The 24,430-nt window shown below is 39.4% G+C and overlaps 1 protein-coding gene across 3 annotated transcripts in view; it reads left to right on the top strand.

Annotated features, from left to right (window-relative positions):
* Positions 1–24,430, top strand: part of PTCH1 (patched 1) — a 103,584-nt gene that overhangs the window by 22,737 nt on the left and 56,417 nt on the right. For 2 of the 3 annotated variants that reach the window (XM_063129420.1, XM_063129421.1), the window contains exons 3-10: positions 13,610–13,799; positions 15,666–15,735; positions 15,844–15,935; positions 18,678–18,876; positions 20,273–20,394; positions 22,189–22,336; positions 23,436–23,567; positions 24,045–24,200. In XM_063129420.1, the coding sequence (XP_062985490.1) occupies positions 13,669–13,799; positions 15,666–15,735; positions 15,844–15,935; positions 18,678–18,876; positions 20,273–20,394; positions 22,189–22,336; positions 23,436–23,567; positions 24,045–24,200 (1,050 nt within the window). In that variant the 5' untranslated portion in view covers positions 13,610–13,668. Of the gene's footprint in view, positions 1–1,944; positions 2,321–13,609; positions 13,800–15,665; positions 15,736–15,843; positions 15,936–18,677; positions 18,877–20,272; positions 20,395–22,188; positions 22,337–23,435; positions 23,568–24,044; positions 24,201–24,430 lie in introns of those variants that run through there. The other variant, XM_063129422.1, reaches the window with a different exon arrangement.

Below are 24,430 nucleotides of genomic sequence, written 5' to 3'. Positions count from 1 at the left end.
CCTGAAGGAAAGGAAGCCAAGTGCCAACTAGGGTTTAGTCATCTCAAATAAGACAGCTTTGGAGGGAATTAGCCCTTAAAATGAAATCATTTTACTCTGTTTTTCCCCTTTCCGTCACTGTTACTATGACTTTCAAAAATGTCACCCCAAGTTTCAATTTCACATTGTACAAGGCCATTCAGCAGCCTTTATTTCTGTTGTGAGAAGGAAGAGTACCATTGTTGTTGTGTGAGTGTCCATGTTTTGGCCTTGTGCAATTGTTGAATTGCATCTTATTCCAATTTCACTTATTTTCATATTTAATTCTGTTTTTAATTCATTTGAGTTTTGTACCAGCTTCAATCAATTACCTTCTGTAAAGTTACTCCCAGGTTACACTAGTACAAAAGGCCCATTATGGTTGCACATTGGTGCACTCCAGGAAAGTAAATCCATGGGAAATGATACTGGGGTGTCAGTTTGAAGCATGCATAAGGTTTGAAAACAAAAAAAAATCACACACACTTGGAAGCTTGTAAAAAGTATCAGTTTAGGAGAATTCTGATCTGGCTTAACTATCTATTAACTGCTTTTTTCCAGAAATTTGGAAAACTAGGATGACCTTCCTTTCTTCCTTTTTTTCTTCCTTCCTTTCTTTTTTTTTTTTAAATAGGCTACAGTTTCACATGCCTTGCAAAAGAAATCTCTCTCCTGTTTTGTTTCCCACACCAATTGATTTATCATTTTGCTTGCAAGCAGACTTAGAATGTTAGGGCAGGAACACACTCACTTTTTTCTCGTAACTTTTTTGTTGCAGACCGAAACCAGTTGACTTGAATAAATTTTTCTGTGCACTGAATGAAGCCAGCAATGTGGAAAAATCTTGCCGTTCAGGGCTGTCTGAATGTACATTTCAACCACACAGTAAGCTGCATTTGTAGGCAGTGGACTGCTAAATACAACCATTTTTTCGCAGCAGAGAGTTAGACAGGTGATTAGCATAATTAGCACAGAGTAGGCTATACATATGGTAATGCTAAGTGTGTAAATGCCAGCTGCGGTGTAAAATTTATGTCAGGGGTCGACAGGGCTGTGCGAAAGTATTGTGTTACAGCTGCAGGTCAAAGCTTCCATTGCTTGGCTCCTTTTCTCTTGTTGGTGAATGTGCTAAACAGAGGAGAAAGACAGGCAGAAATATAACAGATAAGGCTTTGATTGAACAGCCTGGTTTTGTGCAAGTGGAGGTTGCTCTTTAAAAAAATGCACACGTGCGCAGCACACACACACACACAATCTCTCCACTTTTTTCTATAGGATTGTTGTTGGTTTTTACCTTTCTGTACACAATTTTCAAATATGTTACTGATTTGGTTATGTCATGGCTTATGGGGAGGAGTAGAGAAGAGAATTTCATAATTCTAGATTTAAACATAGTTTAATGTTTACCTTCCTCCTCTGGCCCTCACATTCCAGCCATCACTTTCTCTCTCTTTAAAAGAAGTCTGTGGTAGTTACTGCACTTAAGGGGGTTGGAATTAAATGGTCTTGAAGGTGACAGCATTATATGCAATAAAATCTCAATAGTGCAACAATCTTCAAGCTCCATGACTGGTTTTTAGAAGAAGTGCCAAAAAAGTTCCTCTGTGGTTTTGTGTGTGGGTTGCTATATTTATTCCCCAGGTTCCTCCCACCTCCTAAACCACTAAATTCTTTCTAAATTAAAAATGACTAATGCAGGTTCTGTGTGTGTGAGTGTGTGTGTTTTTAAAAATTGTTAAAGGAAACCTGTCCTGATTGCATACATTGATGGGAAAATCTGTAAATCTCTTTCTTGCTGTCAACTGTTTCATTCACATATTTCAGATTTGCAACTTTCTTCTTTTGTGCCTCTTTTTTGTGTAGTTGGCTATAAGGAGTGGTGGTGTTGACAGAATATAGTTCACACCACACTGACCTTGTGATGAAACTTCCTCACAGCCACAGGGGGTCCTTATGAATCGGCCCCTAATCCAGCTAATCCTGATCGCAACAAAATCATGAAAGTGGCTCCCAGTGATGTGTGTTTCCCTGCACAGATGCAGAGAGAAGGAACAGTGCTGAAAATAAATCAGTCCAGTGTGATGTTCCTTGCAGGCTGGGGGAGCCTGTGTGTGAAGCTGAAGACTTCCATTGTGTTCTGCCCCATGCGGCCTCAAGTGGAAAGCCAATGAAAAGGGGACTTGGCTGTATAATGATGAGAAGAGTGCTTAGAGCTAAGAGGTGATGTCAGTTCCACAGAAGCTGAGAGAAGGGAGCTGGGGTTAATGTTATGCAACAAGCTGAATGCTCTGGCACAGTGTGTGTGAGTACTTATCTTGTGTGTGTGTGTGTGTGTGTGTGAGAGAGAGAGAGAGAGAGAGAGAGATTCTAAAGGTTGCAGCTAAGAAATATAGCTTTGTATATTTTTCCTTAACAGACTCCATAGATGGGTTGCATGCTTTGTGGTTATACCTAGGTGGATTCATTTAGTAAAATAAGTGTTTGAAATCCATATCACTTTTTATAGTAGGACTATCAGTACCTCATTGGTTAATAACATGAACAAGTGTTGGTTTATAGTTAATATTAGACTGTCTTACAATGCTTCTGAAAAGAACTTTTGTAATACATTTTGCATTAAATGTAAGATACACACACACATACACTTTTCTATGTGATTAGTTACTAAAGTATGAAAGATTGGTCCTTTGGCAGAAACACGCTCCATCCTGGGAGATGGTGCCCAAGAAGAAAGATCAAGATGGAGGGAGCTGTGACAGGCCACAGGTTGGGGGTGAGAATGGGGGTGGGGGACTACTGACCTGACCTGATTGTGTCCAACAGTGAGAGCAGTTCTGCTTCAAAGCCATTCAAAAAGAAGCTGCTTAGGCAACAACAGATGGTACAGCAAGCAGCTGGTAGAGAATACTTGAAAGAAACTGTACCTTGTTCCATAATATGCTCATTCCTTTTCATTTCCCTGGATGTTAAGTTTTCCTGTGTTTTTCAAATGCCTTTTTGGAAATAGCTATCCTTTAAAAAAAACGGGGGGGGGGGGAATAACCTTCGTATTATACTCTGGTACTATGCATCTTTTAAAAAGTATTTTCAAAGCCTCTGCTATTTGCTGTAAGTATCCTAGTGAGCACAACTTTGAAGACTTTAAAATACTGCACTTAACCACTCAATAAAATAATTACACATTCACAGAAAGGCCACTCAGAGGTTGGGTCTAGGGAGAATCTTATTGCTATGGTACAAAACAGCATTTCCCCCGTTATTTTTCCTGAAGGATGTGTATAAATTTCATATATGGTAGAACAGATTAATCCTTCTTTGTTATTAATTTCTCCCAGTAGTCAATGGAAAAAAATCTTCAGTGGATTTTCCCCCCTTAGAGGTGAAGTTTTCGTGTATAATTGGTGGCACATATAACGCTATTGAAATTAGCATATTTATATACCAGGAAAACCTGGCCTCAACTTGCTGGTCAAAAATTCTCATTAACTACAGGGAGAGTTTGGAGCAAATAAGATGAATCTTTCTACCACATATGAAGCTTTTGGGTTAAAATTGTAAAGATTTCTGAGTTGTTGTTTCACTAAAGAAAATGGACTCCCCAGTTTGTACCAGAATCATGTACCAGAATCATCTCCAGTTAGCCATTCTTTTATGCCTTTATTATACATCCCAATATGCACAGTATTAAGTGCAATGTGGCCTAAATACTACTACTGTATCATAATATCCGTCTCAGTTTACTTTTCAGGCATTTACCGCTCCCAGAGTGGGCCAACTCAAATAGGACCCTTCTCTTTGGAAAACGAATTTGCTCTTTGTGATTCTCTGTTCGTTCTTAATTTGCTCCAAATCCCCAAGCACGTCCTAAGTATACACACCTAGGTGTACACTTTGGCACATGCCAGAAGCCTAGGCGTAGGCTGCTGTAGCTGAAGATATAGGCAGGCACAGGAAGTAGGACTGTGGAAGAGTCAGAGAGTGCAGTGCAAATATTATGCCTAGATAGTAACTTTTTGGAGGACACCTTTGCCAGGTAAGCTGCAATTCCTAGGGAGAAGCGGGAAAGGGTCTCTACAAGAGCGAGAAGCGCTTACTGGAGAGAGAGAGAGAGAGAGAGAGAGAGAAAATCTTCCTCTTTACTCAGTCACTGCCATGCAAAAGCTCATAGGATGCTGTTGCTTAAGATATAGGCAGGCCACAGGAAGCAGGTGGGTGGAAGAGTCAGGCCTAATCTACACCAAACAAGATATTGCTCTACGAAAGCGGTATGAAAGTGGTATATGGTATGTTTCAATGGGCTCCAACAGTTGTCAGTGCACTTCAGTACTGCTATAAAGCAATAGTGTGGCTCCTGCCTTTTATATACCGCTTTCATAGTGCAATATCCTGCTTGGTGTAGATTAGGCCTCAGAGTGCCAATGTTATGCCTAGATAGTCTCTCTTGGAAGACTCTGCATTACCAGGTAAGCTGGAGATCCTAGGGAGAGGCAAGAAAGGGTCTCTACAAGAGTAAGGAGGGATTGTTGAGGTGGGGTGGGGGACCTTCTCCTTCTCCCAGTCATTGCCTAACTCATTTGGAATTAATTGATTATGTAATTTATATCCTGCCTTTCTACCAAAAATAGTGCCCAATCTCTTGGACATATTTGTTCCTTTATGGGTCTTAACCTAAGTCATCTTTGCAGTGTCTAAGCCAGCACTTCCCCCAGCCTTTTTGGACCTGTGAGCACATTTGGGAATTTGAGAAACTGTTGTGGCTACTGTCTCCCACAGAAGATGTGGCTAATCGCGTAATGGCTGCTATGGGGGCCTGGCAAGTCAAAAGTGAGCTCAAGAGGGACGGGGAGAGAAAAAACAAGGGTAGTAAGGGAGAGAAAGAAGACTACCCTAGCATTTTCCAAGGATTTTCTTAAAACATTTTTTTTGAAGGGGGCAGGGAGGGGAAAGCTTCATGAGCGCTGTTGGAGGTCCCCGCAGGAGTCATGGTGCGTCCATGTTGGGGAACCCTGATCTAAGCATTTAAAAACTTCTCATGAGCTTTTGTAATGTGTCATGCAGAGCCCCAACCACTTCTCCATGTCCCCGCCCCCACCAAAATCAAACACTAAAAACTGGTAATAAGTAATTTATTTAGAAATTACAACATACACTAGCAGATATTTTCACCATTTAATAATTATAGCCTGGAATAGGAAGTGGCTAAGGTGGACAGTTGTAAAATGTTGTAGAACCCATGAAAGCTTATACCAGAATAGATGTGTTTGTCTTGAAAGTGCCACAATAGTCATTGTTGGTTTTTCTGGAAATGTCTGTCTTATAATTTCCCCCTTCTTTCCTGATCTTAGAATGGTGTAGGGTGGTGTGCTGAAATTTAGGTAGTGCAAAAGAGGTGATACTGCAGAAACAGTTGCAGTATGGATTTCTTGACCTGGGAGCTGTCTATATGCACGGAAAGCCCCAGGGTGGCTGTACGGTGGCGCTGCATCAATTATATGATGCAGCAGCCACCTTGCAGCCATCACGGGGCTTTCCCACGAAGCTGTGAAGCAAAACAGTCAGGGACTTATCCTGACTTTTTTCTCCATTGTGTAGCAAGTATGGCACATCTGCTGTCTATCCTTGCTCCGGAGTCCCGGCAGATGCTGACCCCTGATTGGATGCCCTCTACCTGGGCAGGGAGCAGGTCCATCCGCCCGAAACCCTGTGCTTTCGCTGCTGCATCGGGATTAGCTGCCGCCACCCTGACGCAGCAAAAGTGCGGGGTTTTGCTTATCACAGCAGCAACCCGCCACCATCTAGGCCGCCCCATGCAAAGTTGCACTTTTAGATAGCTACTCCATCTTTCCCATGTTCTGTGCTTGAAGACTGCTTCAAAAGGAGTAATCTGTTTACTCTCAAAAGGAGGTAGTCATATACAAGATTTCTTGTATTGTAGAAGTCGCTGACATATTCCAACTTCTTCATAAGAGCCCTGCCTGACGGAACTACCTATGATTGGAAAGTCTGAGAGCAAAGCTGCACAGGAATGGGATGATTTGCTGGGGCACAGTAGTGGGCAAGAGAAATGGTGTGTGATCCTTTCCCACAGCTGAAGCTGTCTACCTGCAACTCTAGGGTTCCAGATGGCCTGTTTCTGCTAGCAGACCTGTCAACTGGTTAAAATGAAAAGCATGTCTCTGCATGTCTCCCTGAATGTCAAGCAAAAAGAATACCCTGAATTACAGTCTTCTATCATTTGTTGTGGCGGTCCTTAAAGATGCTGCAAACAGAAGTACCTACACAATGTTAAAAACACTAGCCTCCAATATAAAGTCACTACAGGCAAATATTTTGGATCATGCTATCAGTCACTTTTAGAAACCCATCCAACATGCTAGTTTTCTGCATCTACAAACATTCAGAGAGGGTAGAAGGCCGTTGAGACCTTTGGTTGAGTGACAAATAAGAGTTTCATGCAAGAAATGGAAAACAGCTTTCAGATATTGATGGTTATTTGATCCACCAACATGCATTTACCTGTGTGTTTTATATTAATCTTTAGGCACTTCATAGGTTCATATAGCAAGAACCAATACAAGTTACCTCAAGAGAAATACTCCAGTCTTCTATTAAAATATGCTGAACAAGTTAATTAGCAATATGTATTTTTCTTATCAGTCGTTTTGTATTTAAGGGTTAAGATTTAATGTTGAATGAGTGATGATTCCCCCTCACATATACTGATTTGCTCTATTCATAGACACCTCTGGCTTTTTGAAGCATGTTGTCGAGTTCCTTATGGCTTTAACACTACATAAATGTTTGACAAAATTTGTGAGGCAGCTGGAACTATGACAATGAAAAGTGATAGAATATAAAGGAGGAATGAATTGGCAATTAAATCACTTGCCATTTGCAGTTTCCAAATGATTAAATAGAGAATATAAAACCAAAATTATTAGAGCTTGTATGTATTCTGTAATTCAGGATTTTGCTTCTCCTTGATGATCAAATATGTAGGGTGCTTCCCATTTATGGTATTAAAACCATAAAAAACACTTTTTATGTGTCAATAAGGTACTGAGTGTGGCTGTAGAGCTTGGTAATGGGACACAGAGCCTTTCACCTCTAGGTCACAGGTTCAAATATGCCTCAGGTTAGAATGACTAAAAGCTGTTGCCACCTGGCAGCTGTTCAAGCGCCTGGGAAATAATATGATGGTTTTAATGCAACCTTTTGTGGGCAGGTGTCCACATCATACTTTGTAATCCTTGTGCTTGTTGTAGAAGAGAGGGGTGATATTTAACAACTGGGCCTCCTTTGGAGAAAGAAGAATATGATTGGTTATTTGGTAGCAGGAGATGGAGTTGGAATGAACATCACTTATTTTTTAGTAATAGATTATTACTCGTGGATGTACACAACAAGGTTGCTTGTGCTTGCCATTTGCTGAAATATTCTTTTAGAGCAAATATATCTAATAATTCAGCAGCAAAATGTCTTTGCATGCATGAGTTTTTTGTTTGCTGTGTGCAGTAACTATTTGCATGGTGCCTATTTTACGGTCAATACACAGTCACCCTGCTTTTTTCCAGAATGGTACCCAGTTTCCACCACAGTTGTAGAAACAGATACTCTGAATTACTTGAGCACAGGCCATGAGTCTCCATGCCATGATGAATGTTCCAGTTAGTATTGGGGCATGGCATGCTTGGGCCTAGCAATTCACATCATTCATTTGCCATGGGCATGGTATATTCCAGCAGGTAGAAAAGCAATGCCCAGGATGGTTGGGTGAATTGTATGGATAAGCTTCTATATTAACCTTCCATATATTAAGATCTTCCTTAGTATCTCAGCTTCATGTTCCCCCACTGTCTGAGGTATGGTGGGAAATTAGTTACTTGGGACAGGAATTTCTCAGTAGTGGAGCTCCTTGCTGCAGGGAGGTTCACTCTCAGCTTTATTTTATTCCAGAGAGTGACTGAGGGTATTTAAATTTTCTACTAGTTTTCTGCTACTTAGTTAACTCTGGTGGCTGTATTATAGCTATTTAATGTTTCTCCTGTTTAAATTTTATAACAGTTGAGTTAACCACTTTTGAATGTTTTTAATGAATGGTAGGTTAGAAATCCTTTAATCGTCCTAGAATGGTCAGAATGTGTTGAATTTGTGTGTGTGCGTGCGTGCGTGGGGAGATGTGTTAGTCAGTTTGGATGTATAATAATCTCTCTCTTCACTGGAGGGGTCTGGATGATTCTTTTGCTCTTGGAAAAGTAGGAGCAGGGTTTATAGGGTAACAAATGCATATTTCTAGATTTACCAGAGTACATCGTAGGATCCTTATACCATATCGGTTTTAAAAAATGAATTAAAGCAAATAAAAAGTCCTTGCATGCCTCTCTCCTCCCCCTCCCCTTTTAAACTGTTTGGGGGTCTTGAGAAGTTGTTACTATTGGATATTTATACCCATTCTTAAGCATCCAATATGCATTGCAGCTTTTAATGTCTCTCAAAAACGAACTATATAAATTCTATTCATAATTAGCTTGTACTAAAATATGCTGTGCTAATTGATCATATTCATTTTCATAGTTAAAAACAACAACAATTTTATTTCCATCTGTTTAGTTTTCATTATTCACTTTTCAGTTTTATGGGGAAAAGGAAGAGGCCAGCTTTTCCTGCTGACTATGATGCAATGCTGATTAGCTAAATTTGCCTTGTTAAGTGAGATTAATATAGTTTGACAGCACCTTCAGTAAGAAGTAATAATTTCTGTTGATACTAAACAGTTGGTCACTTTCAGCAGAGATGAGGAATGCTGTCTTTTGTCTTGCACAAGATTTGACCTCTTAGCTGAAATTCGTGTTAGATTCCAGTGATTCCAAAAATAAAATGATGTATGGATTTGGGAATGTATGACAGAGCATGTAATCTACACATAGGGTCTTAGAGATGTTTTGTCATTTGAAATCTAGGTTGGAATAACAAAATGTCATGGTGCCTATGCAAGCTGAATGAAAAGCACTGTTAAAATCACATAGGATATTATCTGGTGAATGAAAAATACTTAGTTTAAATCACACTATTTTGAGATAGAATTTAAAATCAAGCATGAATTAACAATTATACAATTTTTTTAGTTTTCATACATAAAATATTGCATTCTTTCTTCTCTGTGTTAATAAGTGGCAAGTGTGTACACATGCTTGAACACACATATATATACCATGCTTTCATATCTAGGAATATTGGTTTCATTCAAACTACTTATCTACTAGTATATTCAGCTGGAATTCAGTTAGTGGGCTTTACAAGAATATGATTGGATTCAACAGAACTCTGGTCTAAATGTTTCAAAATATCAGACCTATCTTCTCTTGCTATTGGCTGTTCCTGACATGGATTGACTTCCCTCCTGTGAAGCTGAGAAGTTGCACTTGACTAGAGGATAATGTAATATGATAAGCTGAAAAGTTAATCAAGAACTTCCTTTCTAAGTAACAGTTTTTCTTCCCCAAAGAATGAGACTTGCTTCTCATTTAAGTTGATGTTACTTAAAGTTGAATCTACAGTAAATGGAAGAATTCCTATTTTTCTCAGACAAAAGTTCGGTATTTTGCTTTCTGTAACCATATGGGCAACTCCCATACAGCATAAACACATTCATTGACTTAAATGGGACAGCATAGGTCAGAAAAGCTATTCTCAATAGTCTCACAAATGGACAGTTTCCAGGGGTGCTTCCAGACAGACATCTCCTAGTGCTAATAAATCATTGCTCTTCTACTGTATGCTACAAGTGGAATTGTAATTAACTTTCCATACTATTGTGTTTTTGCTGCATACATTCCACTATGTTCTGTTCACACCAGCACCTTTAGTGCTACTCTTTCATCTTTTTAAGGGGTTAGGCTTTGATGTGGGTAGTGATCTATTGGGCAGCTGAACTTAACACAGATCAGAAAATGTTCGTTATATCTTTTACAATGGGTGCCATTTTTATCACCTGTTTATTTTATATCGACCTTATAAATAATGCTAAAACAGCTATATATTTCTCATATAATAGATATGTGTGTGTGTGTGATATATAATAGTGAAATATCACTTAAATGGAAGAGCATTATAGTGTTATACCCTTACTATATTAATACAATGCAACAAAACTCTTTCCATTCAGCACCATTTTAGCAAGGTATTTGATGCTGTTGACTGGAAAAGTTAATATTTGCATTACAGAAGTATCTTGCAATGCCTCTATAATTCTATAATACTTTTTTATTTAAAGTAGTATTATAGCCCTATAGAGGCGTGCAGTTTGTGGCTATCCAGATATATTGGCCTACAACTCCCATCAGGCCTAGCCAGCATAACCAATGATGTTGGGAAGTGTAGACCAGTGTGATAAAGCGCTATAACACTATAATTCTCATTCTAAAAATCATAAAGAAGACCTTTCTAGTCACTGCCATTAGCCACCTTGCTAAAATGATGCTGAATGGAAAGATCTTTTTTATTGTTTTAAAATTGCTTGTATTATAGCATTATAGGGTATAGCTCTTTCATATAAGTGGTTGTTTGCTATTTTAATTTTTAAAACCTAGCCAGGAAAGTGCTGCACACTACTGAAAGGTCAATGAAAAATAAAATAAAATATTTTATGAAAAATAAAATAGTGATAAATATGGTGCCCACCATAAATTATATTGAATGTGTGCTGAGCTACAGTAGGTTCACCTGCCTGAAAGGTTGAATGCCTACATTGAATTCACATCTCTTAAAAAGACAAGAGTAGCCATAATGGCATCTAACCTGTGGAATTCTGTTACCGTTCTGTCCTTCTCAAAGTTGGACTTCTGTGATAAGAAAAAGTCTCTGGGAAAACACAGGAGGGTTATAAATGGCTAATGATATTGTGTGGCTCTCCTGTAAATGTGACTGAACAAGCCATGATGATTCCACAATAAATACCAGGGGTGCTTCCAGATGTGGTTTTTATTGTGCTACTGTCCTACCGCATTCATGGAATTTTACAGGATGTCCAAGTAACAATGTCTTCAATTTGTAACCTTACCATGTTTTCCCACTGCTTCATTCTTGCCAGAAAATAATCTGTCAAGGAGAGAGAGACTGAATAGCTATACAATTCCCTTTGATTGTTAACACTAGGAGCCTTCTGTCTCAAAGCATCACATACACAACACACACACACACACACCCCTTTAAAACCAGTTTAGATATCTTCCAGAAACCGAGTTCATATTTTTGGTGGGAGTATGAAGGGCGACAGCAGCCAGCCTGGGGTCTGAACCGGGTGGAAGTGTCAATTGTATGAAGTTGCACCTCCATCACGTGGGATCTATAGATGCAGCCCCTTGCCGCTGGTATGATTGTGATGACTTAATAAAGGCCAGCTGCAGTCATGCAGAGGGCTGGGGCATGCAATTCCCATGCAGAGGCACCGGCTCAGACAGTCGGCACCATCACAGCCTAGCAGTGGCTCTTCATGTTCCCATGGCTGATTGCAAGTTGTGCGTTTGCACATTTCATTTATTTCATTTCATTTATTACATTTCTATACTGCTCAATAGCCAAAGCTCTCTGGGTGGTTTACAAAGATTAAAAACTTTAAAATACAATATTTCACATAATATTAAAAAATCGACGTACAACATATAAACAGGCAGTACACACAGAGATACATATATTTAAACCATTTTAAACAATCAACAATAACAACAATCCAGGATCTGATTAAAACCTCAGCATACACTGCCAAATGCCCAAGAGAAGAGGGAAGTCTTTATCTGGTGCTGAAAAGATAACAGTGTTAACACCAGGCAGGGCCTCATTGGGGAGATCATTCTACAATTGGGCATCCACCACTGAGAAGACCCTCTCCCTTGTTGCTGCCCTCTGAGTCTTCCTGGGAGGAGGCACCTGGAAGAGGGCCATCAATGTTGAATGTAGTGTACAGGGAGATTCAAGCCAAGAGAAGCACTCCATCAGGTATTGCAGCCCCGAGCCAGATTGCAAGTGTCAAATGAGCCACAAATGTCCCATAGATGGTTGTTGTATATGACATTAAAAAGTGTGTTTGAGCCTCTCACATGCGATTTGCACTACGTTTATTTTTATTTTATTACATTTCTATACTGCCCAAAGTCGAAACTCTCTGGGCGGTTCACAAAATTTGGATAATGTGTGTGTGCAGCGGGAGATAGAACGTGAGAAATCCAAATCTAATGTACATTCTAGCTAAGATTTTACTTGTTCATTATAGACAAGTTTTAAGCATAAACTAATTAATGCTGTCTCGTGTAAAAATGCCCTTAGCTTTTGTTATTGGTGTCCCGTCAATTTGTACAGGGCTATGAGGAAGCGAGGGCTAATGTTGAAGACTGCCTCAGTTCATTGCTTTCAATGAAAGAAACCATTGAGTATTTACAGTAAGTTAGAGAGAGGGAGGGAGAGAGAGGTGCATGGCGTGGTTATAACACCATAATATATGGAATGGGTCAAGTGTTTAAAGGATGCTTTGACAATTCTAATGCACTCTCCCTTAAAACTATTGGCTTGACTCCAAAGTGCACTTCAGCTCAGGCACCGGAAGGTCACTGGTTTCTGCAGATTTCCCCATATGCCATGTCATATGCCAGCTGCATTGCATGCCATTCTGGAGGGTTCCACTCAGGAGAGGATGGGAGAAAGAAAATCTCTGGTGCATCTATGGAACACCATACCCAGTTCTTGGGATACAAGCCATTGCAACTTTTAATGTTAGAGTATAACCCCCTTCCTCACTCCATTTTTAGTTTTTAGCAGTACAATCCTATACATGTCTGCTCTGAAGTAGGTCCCAAGTGGATTTGTTGCATTCCTGTCCCTTCAGCATGTTCCTTGCCATTTCAATTCTTGCCTTGGAATCTAAATTCTGGTACATTGGAGTTCACTGGAGCAATTTTAGACTCTGGATTGCTTAAATGTAGCTGACTCTGTTCCCCTGAACCTGCACCGTTATGTGACCCTAACTTAACAGTATTTTTATGTTTTAACTAGCAGCAGCAAGACATACTAATGCTCATTTACCCTTTCCCTCCTACCTCCTTTTTATGGAAGATAAACATTTCCCCTTCTGCCATTGCCAAATTATTTAGGAGAAGAGTGTAAATTGAAGCCATTTATCTTGAAATGTGCCATTGCAGCAGACTGTTTATACAAGTGTAAGAAATTGTAACATAGAAATATTTGGTCTGGTCTGAAAGGAAAAGGTTTCTTTTCTTTCTTTTTTTTAATAAACTTTCTAAATGTGGAAATTTTGGTGTGATACTGAAAGAACACGTGTTTAGCAGGAATCAACTTAAGACATGGCTCTGTTTGTGGAATTGGTACAATGATTTTTTAAAATAAATAAATAAAGAGAATGTATGTCTTTTGCTGCGCTGTAAATGAAATTAACTCTCTTCAAAGTTGCTTCAGCTCTTAACTGGCTACAGAACATTCCATGCATATGGGAAAGTTTATTGGTGGCCTGTGAGCTCTTAGAATGTGAATCCAGAGTAAGTTATTGTTGGCTGATCCCTGGTTGTAAATATTTGTCTGTCAGTTGGTGGACGAGTGAGTCGGGAGTTAAGTTACACGCGGCAGAAGATTGGAGAAGAGGCCATGTTTAATCCCCAACTCATGATTCAGACACCACAAGAAGACTGCGCTAATGTACTAACAACAGAAGCACTCAGACAGCACCTTGATTCTGCACTTCAAGCCAGCAGGGTACATGTATATATGTACAACAGGTAAGGCAGGAGACAAAAGGTTTTTCCCCCTTCCCCATACCAGGAACTAAGATCAGTGGCCATTACAAAAAAATACAAGCTGATGTGAGAGTGTTATGTTTCCACTTTGTAGTCTTCCACTGTAACTCACAAGTAGAACTGATACAGGGAATATGCACAACCTTCAAATATGCATAAAGCTTGTGTTACATCTCCTGTATGAGTTTCCTTTATTGTGAGAGCACAATAAATGGAAACGCAGTGTACTTGCACATCTGCTTTTCAATATTTACAGCCTACTAGTTTTCCTGGAGGACCACTTTGAAGGAAGCGAGAGGAAATCGGCCAGGGTCTCAACCCCACCCCTGCCTAATTCTTTTAACCACCCCTGCCTAATTCCTCTATAGTATCTCCATTGGCAACTGTTGGGGTTGGGAGGGGGAGGGGAATAGCCAACATTCTTGCCATCTCCAGGTGCTAACCCTAGTTTACTGTGTCTGAAGTTATGGTGTTTGAGAAAATAATCATGTATGCCTATATGATAGGCATGTAGATTTGCTATTGGCTTAAAAGAAAAGAAAACTTCTTATCTTCAACAAGTATTTCTAAAGGTGTTTTAATGGTGTTTTAATTTCCGTTTCTTCTACTGTTTTACTTGTTATGTTCACCCCTCTGGAATCTGTTTCAGATATGGAGCAGTATACAAATTTTGTAAATAAATAAATAAATAAAGGCTTATGCCTTTGAATTTGTTGGGCTGCTGACACATATAAATATAAGCTTGTGGGAGTCAGTAATACTAAACAAAGGTTTTAGTTAAGGTTAATAGTACAGACTTGGATCTAATCTTGAGGTCCTTACAGTGTGTTATCTTGCACAGTCAAAAACACTTTCTGATAGAGTGATGGGAGTCAAAGCACCAGGAAATCCTTTGAGTTCACCAGTTGGTAAGATAATGGTCATGCCAAATAATCATCCATCTACAGCATTCGAAATTTATCTCCAAAAAGTCTCAGTTGTTGTCTGATAATATGAGAGAGTGAGGTGAAATCACTTACATGATTCTAAAGAGAAGAGGAAACATAGTAATTTAACAGTAGAGCCAAAAAGGACAAGAAAGCCATCTAGTCCAACTATTGTAGCCACCATAATTCACCATAATTTAGCCCCTACACCAGTGTGGTGTAGCAGCTAAAGTGTCGGACTGGGAGTTGGGAGATCTGGGTTCTAGTCCCCACTCGGCCATGGAAACCCACTGGATGACTCTGGGCCAATCACAGACTCTCAGCCCAACCTACCTCACAGGGTTGTTGTTATGAGGATAAAACGGAGAGGAGGAGGAGGATTATGTATGCCGCATTGGGTGCCTTGGAGGAAAAAAGGTGAAATATAAATGCAATAATAAAAATAAATAAATAATTCTTCAGGATTTTTGCCCCATTTTGAACTAATGGAATTTAAATTGTATCATGCTATAAGACAGACAAAACAGGAGTGAACACAAGGTTATCTTGTAAAAGATTATGTCAGCAAAAGAGTTGCAGAGGAGCCAAATAGCAAGTTACAAACAAATTGTAATCATCCTCCATTAGGGAAAATCGATAAACTCGAGCACATGCACAAATTGTGTTCTCCACACAGTTCCTACATGATTCCAGGCCTGTTTACAAAGTACTGCTCCCTATAATGAACAGAAACTGCCCTGTTTTGGCTATTGCATAATAGGTCCCTTATTCAGTAAGAGTTAAGACTGTACTTTCTCCGTAGTTTGCAGTTTCGCTAAAACTGGGCCAACTACATGGGAGATATGCATATTGAATAAATATATGCTTGTATTTATGAAAAAAAGAAAGTATTTATGTGATTTGCTCTTAATTTTTTTTTCAGACAATGGAAATTGGAACACTTATGTCACAAATCAGGGGAACCTATCACAGAAACAGGTTACATGGACAAGGTACAGGCAATATATTGTGTTTATGATGTTTTCCTGTATTTTCCTGTATTACAATTTCATCGTGAATTCCTTATAATTCCCTAATTATTTTTTTTAAAACTTTGACAGATTATAGAACACCTTTACCCTTGTTTAATTATCACACCTTTGGACTGCTTCTGGGAGGGTGCAAAGTTACAATCAGGGACTGCATATCTACCGTAAGTAGTGATTGTTGTTTTCTACAATTTGTAACAATTTAAACTATATGGTAGTATTTTGCATTTTTGTTGTTTGTTCTGATGCAACGTTGACAACAAAATATTAGGAGTCACAGATATTAATGTGTGACATTTGTCAAAGCTACACACACATAGATTTGACGGGGTCATCTTGCCATTTTATAATAGATGTGGAGTAACAAGACTAAAGGACCTGTTCAGACATTTGGAAGTCTCTCCATTCTTATGAATGTATTCCCTACATAGGGAAAGTGATATCTGACCCAGCATGTTAACAGATCCAGCTGGAGCAATTTCATATAAGAGTAGCAGCTGCCACACTCATGTGCATTGCCACTTAGAAATAATGTTGGGTCAATTCTTGCTTCCTCCAAGGCTGGTTGGTCTGCTCCATATTGATCAACTTATAAATAATAGGTTGGATCCAGACTAAGTTAGTTGAGCTTACTTCCCATTGAAATCCATGGGATTTTAGCCATGATATATGCCATTAATTTCAATGGGAATGAAGTTCAACTAACTTAATTTGGATCCAAAACAATATCTGAATGGCCTTCAAATTTCATTTGCCACCTCCGTTAGCAACCCCTGGGCATTTATCATTAACATCTGATATTTTTAAAACTTCCACTGAGAGTTGTTTTCTACTGTTGTTTTGAAGACTTATGTTTTCTGTGTCTCGAGATGCACGCAGTGGTAACACTGGAAAGGAACCAAGTATGATTTCTCAGAAATATACTTAGGTGGTCCTGAGTTTTGCACCTTCTCTCAGATTATGTGTTCTGTTCATTGCATCTCAGCTTTTTACACATCTCTGCCCAAGTATCTTCTAAATGAAAATTACCTAGAAAATAACCACTGGACTCTCTTTCTTTTCTCCATGTAAAAGAAAATTCTGAAAATAAGAGAGAATTTTGTCTTTTTAGAGCAAAGATTGAAATACTTGTTCTCCTCCCTGAAAACAAATGCCTCCAAAGGCAGTAAATGTGTGTTTAAGCTACTTCCATCACACTTTAGAATGCCTATGTGTCTTCATCCTGATGTGTACTAAAGATTATTAGGGCAGGCGGGAAATAAACTTTGCTCTCTTCATGCTTTTAATTCAAAAGTACAATAGCACTGATGGCCAAACAATTTTCTTCAGTGAAAGTATATGAATTGTCACCATGAATTAAAGAAATAACAATAATCTCAAGAAGAAACGAATCCTTTGTTTATCAGCTCTTTCACTGACATAAGGTACCTCTTTTGGGAGATTGTTATATACAACGTAATGTGTTCATTGAAGAGTCAATTTTAATCAGTTTAGACATTTTTGGTTAATTATGCAAGACTTAGCTATATTGTGTTATTGTCTTTGCCCTGTTTTGCATGTCTCTGTAAAAGCAATTTGCAATGGCCATCTCTTAACCTTCAACTGAGTTTTTTAGATGGGGGAATACAGGGGTTTGTGTTTTCTGGTTGGTGGAGTTTGAATAATGACTTAAGCCTGGTTAAGCAGATACAGTAGTTTGAACCACAAAATAAGGCAGCCAAAAGCCTTTATGGTCTGTCAACATCACATGAAATCAAACGTGGAAGTGGAACGACAGTCATGATGGTGGCAGCAGCAGCAGCAAGGGCTGAGGGGTTTGCAAGGCTATTGATAAGTTGACAGAGTTTGAAGGAGCACTGGGCTATTAAGTATTAACAATCAGAACGTTGTTGATTACATGTGAAACGTGTTTAAATGAAAGCAATTCCTGATGAGATACAAAATTCTGTCTCATTCTTGAACGCCTCCCCTTCCTTTCATTTATATGGTTTGAATAATTTTTCTTGCTTGGTTGATTACCAGTTTTTGAAATGAGACTATCTAATTAAGAAACCGATAATCTGAGTTTTAACTGTATATAAAAGCCATTTCAGATATGAAGTTTCTTGTCAATTTGGACATCCCTGGCCACATATGTGGACCCAACATGATGTAGGTCCAGTGTAACGTAAGGGGTATTCCAGGATATTCGCCAGTCCAACCTCCATAATCCCCCAGCAACTGGAAAAAGTGTTTGTACAATTATAGAAGTTACTGCTAGGCAATATTTGTTATTACCAGATTTGAACATTACATTCATACCTCTGGACATTTCCTTTGGAATGGGTGGGACTGCTCACATGAACAAGAGATTTAGGCCTAATCTACACCAAGCAGTATATTGTACTATGAAAGTGTTATATAAAAGGCCGGAGACACACCAAGCAGGATATAGCACTATGGAAGCAGTATATGGTATGTGTGTCAATGGGCCCCAACAGTTGTCAGTGCACTTCAATACTGATATAAAACAGTAGTGTGGCTCCTGCATTTTATATACTGCTTTCATACTGCAATATCCTGCTTGGTCTAGATTAGGCCTTAATGTCTGGAAATCAGCCCTAGGATATGACTTCTCAACAGTCTTTTCCAACCAGGGTTAATTTACCACTGTAACCACTAGGACGTGCCACAGAGTCCTAAGTGTGCTTAGTCAGAAGTACGTTCTATTGATTTTCAATGTATTTTGTCCCCGAATAAGTGTGCTTAGGGTTAACTTGGGCTGGATTATGTCCAAAGTTTGTTCTGGCATTGGATATATAAGAGCAGGGATAGGAGGAAGGGAGGGGAATATTTGTGTGAGTCAGTGTGAAGGCTCTCAATGCCTTTTCATCATTCTGTTCCTATTTTTGTTGTTGTTTTTACAGAGGGAAACCCCATTTGCAGTGGACAAACTTTGACCCCTTAGAATTCTTAGAAGAGTTAAAGAAAATAAACTCCCAAGTAGATACATGGGAGGAAATGCTGAATAAGGCAGAAGTTGGTCACGGATATATGGATCGACCTTGCCTGAACCCCGAGGATCCTGACTGTCCAATCACAGCCCCCAACAAAAATTCAACCAAAGTAAGTTAATTTATTTTTTGTTGGCTAAGGGTGCAATCATAGTTCTAGGCCTTTTCTCTGCCTAAACGTGTATATAATTGCTCCTTCACTCAGGAAAATGTGCTAGAAATACCTAAACTTCATATCATATTTCATATTATTTAGTTTCAGGATAAAGTCCTTCCTTTTAAGTCATGTTTGGGCAATATCTTATCTACAGCTCTTGTTAGAAACCTGTCATATTTCATGCCTCTAAAAGAGTACATTTCTATCCCTAATGATCACACAAATAATTTGTAACGTGATTGCAATATATATGTGTTTGTTTGTTTGTTTGTTTCAGTCATAGACCAGCACAGTAGAAAATATCATCACAATAATATTAAAAAACCCAACATACAATAAAATACAAAATACAAAAAACACGGCAGTCTCAGCCTAAGTCTAAGAAGATTCAAGAACTCAGAAGCAAATGAAGTTATGATTCCATGTAGAATACCTTGAACTCTTTGCTACATAAGAGCAGTATATAAATACGACAAGTAAATGTTGGCATGGCCATCTGTGCAGAACAAGTCAACCAGTCTTGTTTTCAGAGTTTTTATTTAAGAACTCCTTTCAACCAGACTTCTGAAAATATACTTGTTTATACAAGCTTTCCCTGGTGTATAATGGATTGTGACTGCTCCATTCGATGGTTACTTTTTATTTATTTGTTGTTGTAAGTTGTTTGTTGTTGTGTTATATTTGTATCTTAGCAATGTTTTTAGTCTTTTTTTTTACGTAAACCACTTCAGAGGTTTTTTTATATCAACCAATATATAAACATTATTAATAAATAAAATAATTAACCAATAAATGGTTTCCCAGCATTTTGATCTGGCACTCTGGGTTGTATGAGGTGGTGTCATTCTGTTAGCGCAAAGCTTCGATCCCTTGCAGATACTACACTTTCATCCCTGTGCAAATTCAATACTTCACTTCTACTTTGGTAAGCTTTAGTGCAAGCTGTTGCTCAAGTCATTACGCCTTCAGTAGGCTAGGTGTTGTTTACACTACTTGTGCTAGTTGTCCCACTAGTGGCTGCAGAAGTGCTAGTTGAACAATGACACCTCTTGTACTCTTTTGTACATGGGATACTACCCTCCTATTGGAATTTCCGTTTTGTGCATTTATTCGTGGATTGTAGACTTCTTCCTGCATGTGTCCATGGAGGAGGAGGAGGAGGAGGAGGATTATTTATCTGGACTTTCTTGTCCTGTTTCAGAGCTTGATGCCAGAGCAGCGCTTATTGCCGGATTCCTATGGGCTACTAAACTTGTCTTCTTGGGGTCTCTAATGTCTCATATAGCTATATGATTGATCTTGTGCTTTTTTGTCATCCTGTGATTCTATAATAGCTTTGTTTATATTTTAGCCTCTTGACGTGGCCCTTGTTTTAAGTGGTGGATGCTATGGGTTGTCCAAAAAATACATGCATTGGCAGGAAGAGCTGATTGTTGGTGGCACAGTTAAAAACGGTACTGGGAAACTTGTCAGGTAAGCGTTCCTAGGCTGGCAATATATTCTTGTCTTCTTTATTTCTTTACCTCCTGTGGGAAAAATATCTGGCATACATTTTTACATGTATAATTTTGCTTTCTTGAATCAGCAGTCTTAGTGTGTAGTATTTTAATCTTGAGTATTTTCCAGTGGTTACATATCCGTGCTGTAAGTAAATATAACAAATGCACTTCCACTTTGGGTGTAACTCATTCTAGAGTTACGGCTTCAGTTCTGATTCAGTAGGGCACGGATGGCCAACCAGCAGTCTGCAAGATTTTAATCAAGGTGTAGCTCACACTTGTGTTCCAACATTTTTTTTTATCACATTCCGCTTGTAAGGAAAAGAAATGGTGAGTCTCTGGGTTGTAGCTGGTTGTGTCCTTCTAGTGATGGAAAGCTCTTTGATCCAGCAGAGGATTCCACCAATGGAACGGGGAGGTAGGTATTTTTGCCAGTTCCCTCTCCCCTTGCACCATTTCCCATGCTGTTCCAAAAGGTTCCTCCAATCAATTGTGTCCTTTTCTGATTCACTGATGGAAACCTCTGCTGGATCAAAGAGCCTTCCGTCAATGGAGGGATACCATTGGATTCAACCCTCTTGTGTTTATGCGATATACATTTTGTTGAATTGCTGTCTCAAGCACATTTTGGAGAAGCAAAGGACTACTTTCCCCTGCTTCCTGAAAGTCCCCCCTCAAGAATCATGCCCATTTCTCAGACACACCCATGCTCCTCGATGGCCTCTTTCACATGTGCACTCTGTAATGCGAGGAGCTGCCATCTTCATTGATATAGCCTTACCATAAGTGAGATAGTCAGATAGTTAGGGCCCCTGGATTAGTATCTGGAGAAGAGGGTAGACTCTGAACATACTGAAGTTGATCATTCCTGTAGTAACGAAACTGGAGTGGGCGGGGAGTGCTCATAACATACTAAATTCCAGTGCATCTGCACCAGTATTGCTTTTACAGAGGATATGTTTAGATTTCACTTTGAGCATGTGCCTATAAGAATATAAAAAATTGTGGCTTCATTTTATTTTCAGTTTCAGTTTTTATTTGTTGACTTTCTAACAAATATGGAAGGTGGCTTTCAGTCAAAATAAAACAATGGTTGCCCAAAATGCATTCAAGAATATGAACATGTAATGCTGTCTTGTGGTCCAGCTAGCCCAGGACTGCCGACTTGCAACAGACCTCCAGGGTCTCCAGCAGAGATCTTTCCTAGTGTTGCTGGGAAGGAAGAGGGTACGTAACTCAGTGGGAAAGCACCTGCTTTGCAATCAGAAGGTCCCAGGCTCAATCCCCGGCTTCTCCAAGTCGGGCTAGGAAGGAATCCTGCCTGAAACCCTTGAGAGCCACTGACAATCAGTGTCAACAATACTGGGTTAGACAGACCAACGTTCTGAGTCAGTATAAAACAGGTTCTGATATTCTAGCTAACCAAAGATGCTTTTGCCCTTTGGATGGCTTTAAAAAGGGATTGGACAAATTCATGGAGGATATGGCAAAAGTGGTTACTAGTACTGATAGCCATATGTTAGTTCCAGTATCAGACTCAGTATGCCTTTGCATACCAGTTGCTGGGGACCTTGGGCAGGAGGGTGTTTTTGCACTCATATTCTGCTTGTGGGTTTCCCATGGGCAGCTGGTTGGCCACTGTGTGAACTGAATGCTGGATTAGATCGACCCTTGGTTTGATCCAGCAGGATTCCTATGTTCTTATGTTCACTGTGCAATGAAAATAGCTTCTTGAAAAACATGAGTTTTATGACCTTTTCTTTTGCAGTGCCCAGGCTTTACAGACCATGTTTCAGCTAATGACTCCTAAGCAAATGTATGAGCACTTCAAGGGCTATGACTATGTCTCGCACATCAACTGGAATGAGGACAAAGCAGCTGCAATTCTGGAAGCCTGGCAGAGGATGTATGTTGAGGTAAAATAGAAACATACCTGGAGATCCATTTATGGTTTACCTTTAGTTATTATTATTATTTATTTATTTATTTATTTATTTATTTATGTAGCACCATCAATGTACATGGTGCTGTACAGCGTAAAACAGTAAATAGCAAGACCCTGCCGCATAGGCTTACATTCTACTAAAATCATAGTTTAGTGTAGCCTAGTATGTGTTGCCAGCAAATTCTTTCAGTGAAGTCCCTTAAAGTACCACTTACTGTCTGGATGGATGTGTGCTCAGTTTCAAACAAAAAATTATTTAGAGCAGCAAACAATTTAAATTTCCAGATTTACCTTTATTTCAGTCTAAATGGGAAAAGTGCCAACCCCTGCTATGAGTGACACTAAAGAGAAATACACCTTTGTTTTAACTCATGGACTTTAAAACTCAGCACACTCTCTTCTGATTTGCTGGTCTGACAGTGAATTGCCATAGCTTAAAGAGTTAGGCTGGTTTTAAAAACAGTTGGTCAGTGTGATTCTCCAGCTAAGGTGTCTGGAAAACATTAGCCAGCCATAGAATCTGTTCACAGCTGCAGTCCCATTGGTGAGGTCATGTGACATTATCTGGCCTTTGTTTCCCAGGCATTGACCTCTGCCGAGCTGCTTGTGACCTCTCTGAAGTGTCCAGCCAATGAAGAAAGAGAGGATTGCTCTTAAGAATTTGTTGTTTTAGATTAGAGGCACAACTGATATAACAACAAATCAGTTGTAGACGTAGGGATAGAGAAAGCAGGAAAGGAGTGGGGGAGCAGGGGAGAGTGAGCCATGAACCTTCTACAGTTTCACTATTTTAAATTAATTGCAATTTTCCTCTCCTCTGAAGCACACATTTTTATTTGATCTGTAGCAGCCTGCTGTGCCTCTGTACCAAGTATGGCAATTATGTAACAAAGGGTCAATGACACGTCCTCTACAGTGTGTTTGTGTGTGTGTGTGTGTGTGTGTGTTAGAGAGAGAGAGAGTGTGAGAGAGAGAGAGAGAAATAAAAGCTGGTTTTAAACTGTATCTGCTACAGGAATGTATCATATAGTCTCCTTTTATGTGATCACACTTCCAATCTTTTTATGCAGGTTGTTCATCAAAGTGTTGCACAAAACTCTACTCAGAAGGTGCTTTCCTTTACTACAACTACTTTGGAGGATATCCTTAAATCATTTTCGGATGTCAGTGTTATCAGAGTTGCCAGTGGCTACCTATTAATGGTAAAATGGATAGAAGATTAATTTCTTGATTCACGACGTACTTGTGTGTTATTTCATAGTAAGCCATCATCATAATAGGAATCATTCTTGTAGCGATCTTGAACAGCTCTAAAATCTGTAGTTTAAGGCCATTTGTTCATTCATGTAAAATATATCTGAGGGAGGATCTGTGGTTCATTAAGGGGAGCACGTACTCATCATGGATGGGGCCACAAGTTTGATCTCTGTGGTTTTCAGTTAAATGGTAACAGAACTGGAGAGACGTCTGCCTGAGACTTGCAGAGCTGGGTTTTGGACCTACTGGTATGATCAGGCGAGAGAATCCATTAGTCTGCCTCAGTGCAAAGCAGCACTTTTGCAGTGCCTTTATTTTGTCAAAAGGTATTTCGTAGGTGAATATTTTGTTTAGAAAAAGGAAACATTTAATACGTGGTTTGCTCTGATGTTTTGCTTCATTTTTTTTTGTTCTGCTTGCAGCTTGCCTACGCCTGTTTAACCATGCTGCGGTGGGACTGTGCTAAGTCCCAGGGTGCCGTGGGGCTGGCAGGAGTCTTGTTAGTTGCACTCTCAGTAGCTGCAGGATTGGGGCTGTGCTCATTGATTGGGATTTCCTTTAATGCTGCCACAACTCAGGTATTAACGGAAGAACGCAACAAATTGTTTGTCACAATGAATCATATGAAGTGGGGAGGGGGCTGGAATGTAAAGAGCTCTGAAATATTGGTTTTTAGTACTTGCAGTTGTACCTTTGTTGGCCTGCCAAGCAGTTAACATTTCATATGCTTCACCTGAGACAGTAATACTACTTATGGTTGTTCAGGACATAGATCTGAGTAGAGACTGTGTTTCTGTGGGATTTTTAT

Source organism: Elgaria multicarinata, chromosome 6 (assembly GCF_023053635.1).
Source record: "Elgaria multicarinata webbii isolate HBS135686 ecotype San Diego chromosome 6, rElgMul1.1.pri, whole genome shotgun sequence".
In the NCBI taxonomy this organism is placed as follows: Eukaryota; Metazoa; Chordata; class Lepidosauria; order Squamata; family Anguidae; genus Elgaria; species Elgaria multicarinata.
This window is presented reverse-complemented; position numbering and strand designations above follow the sequence as displayed.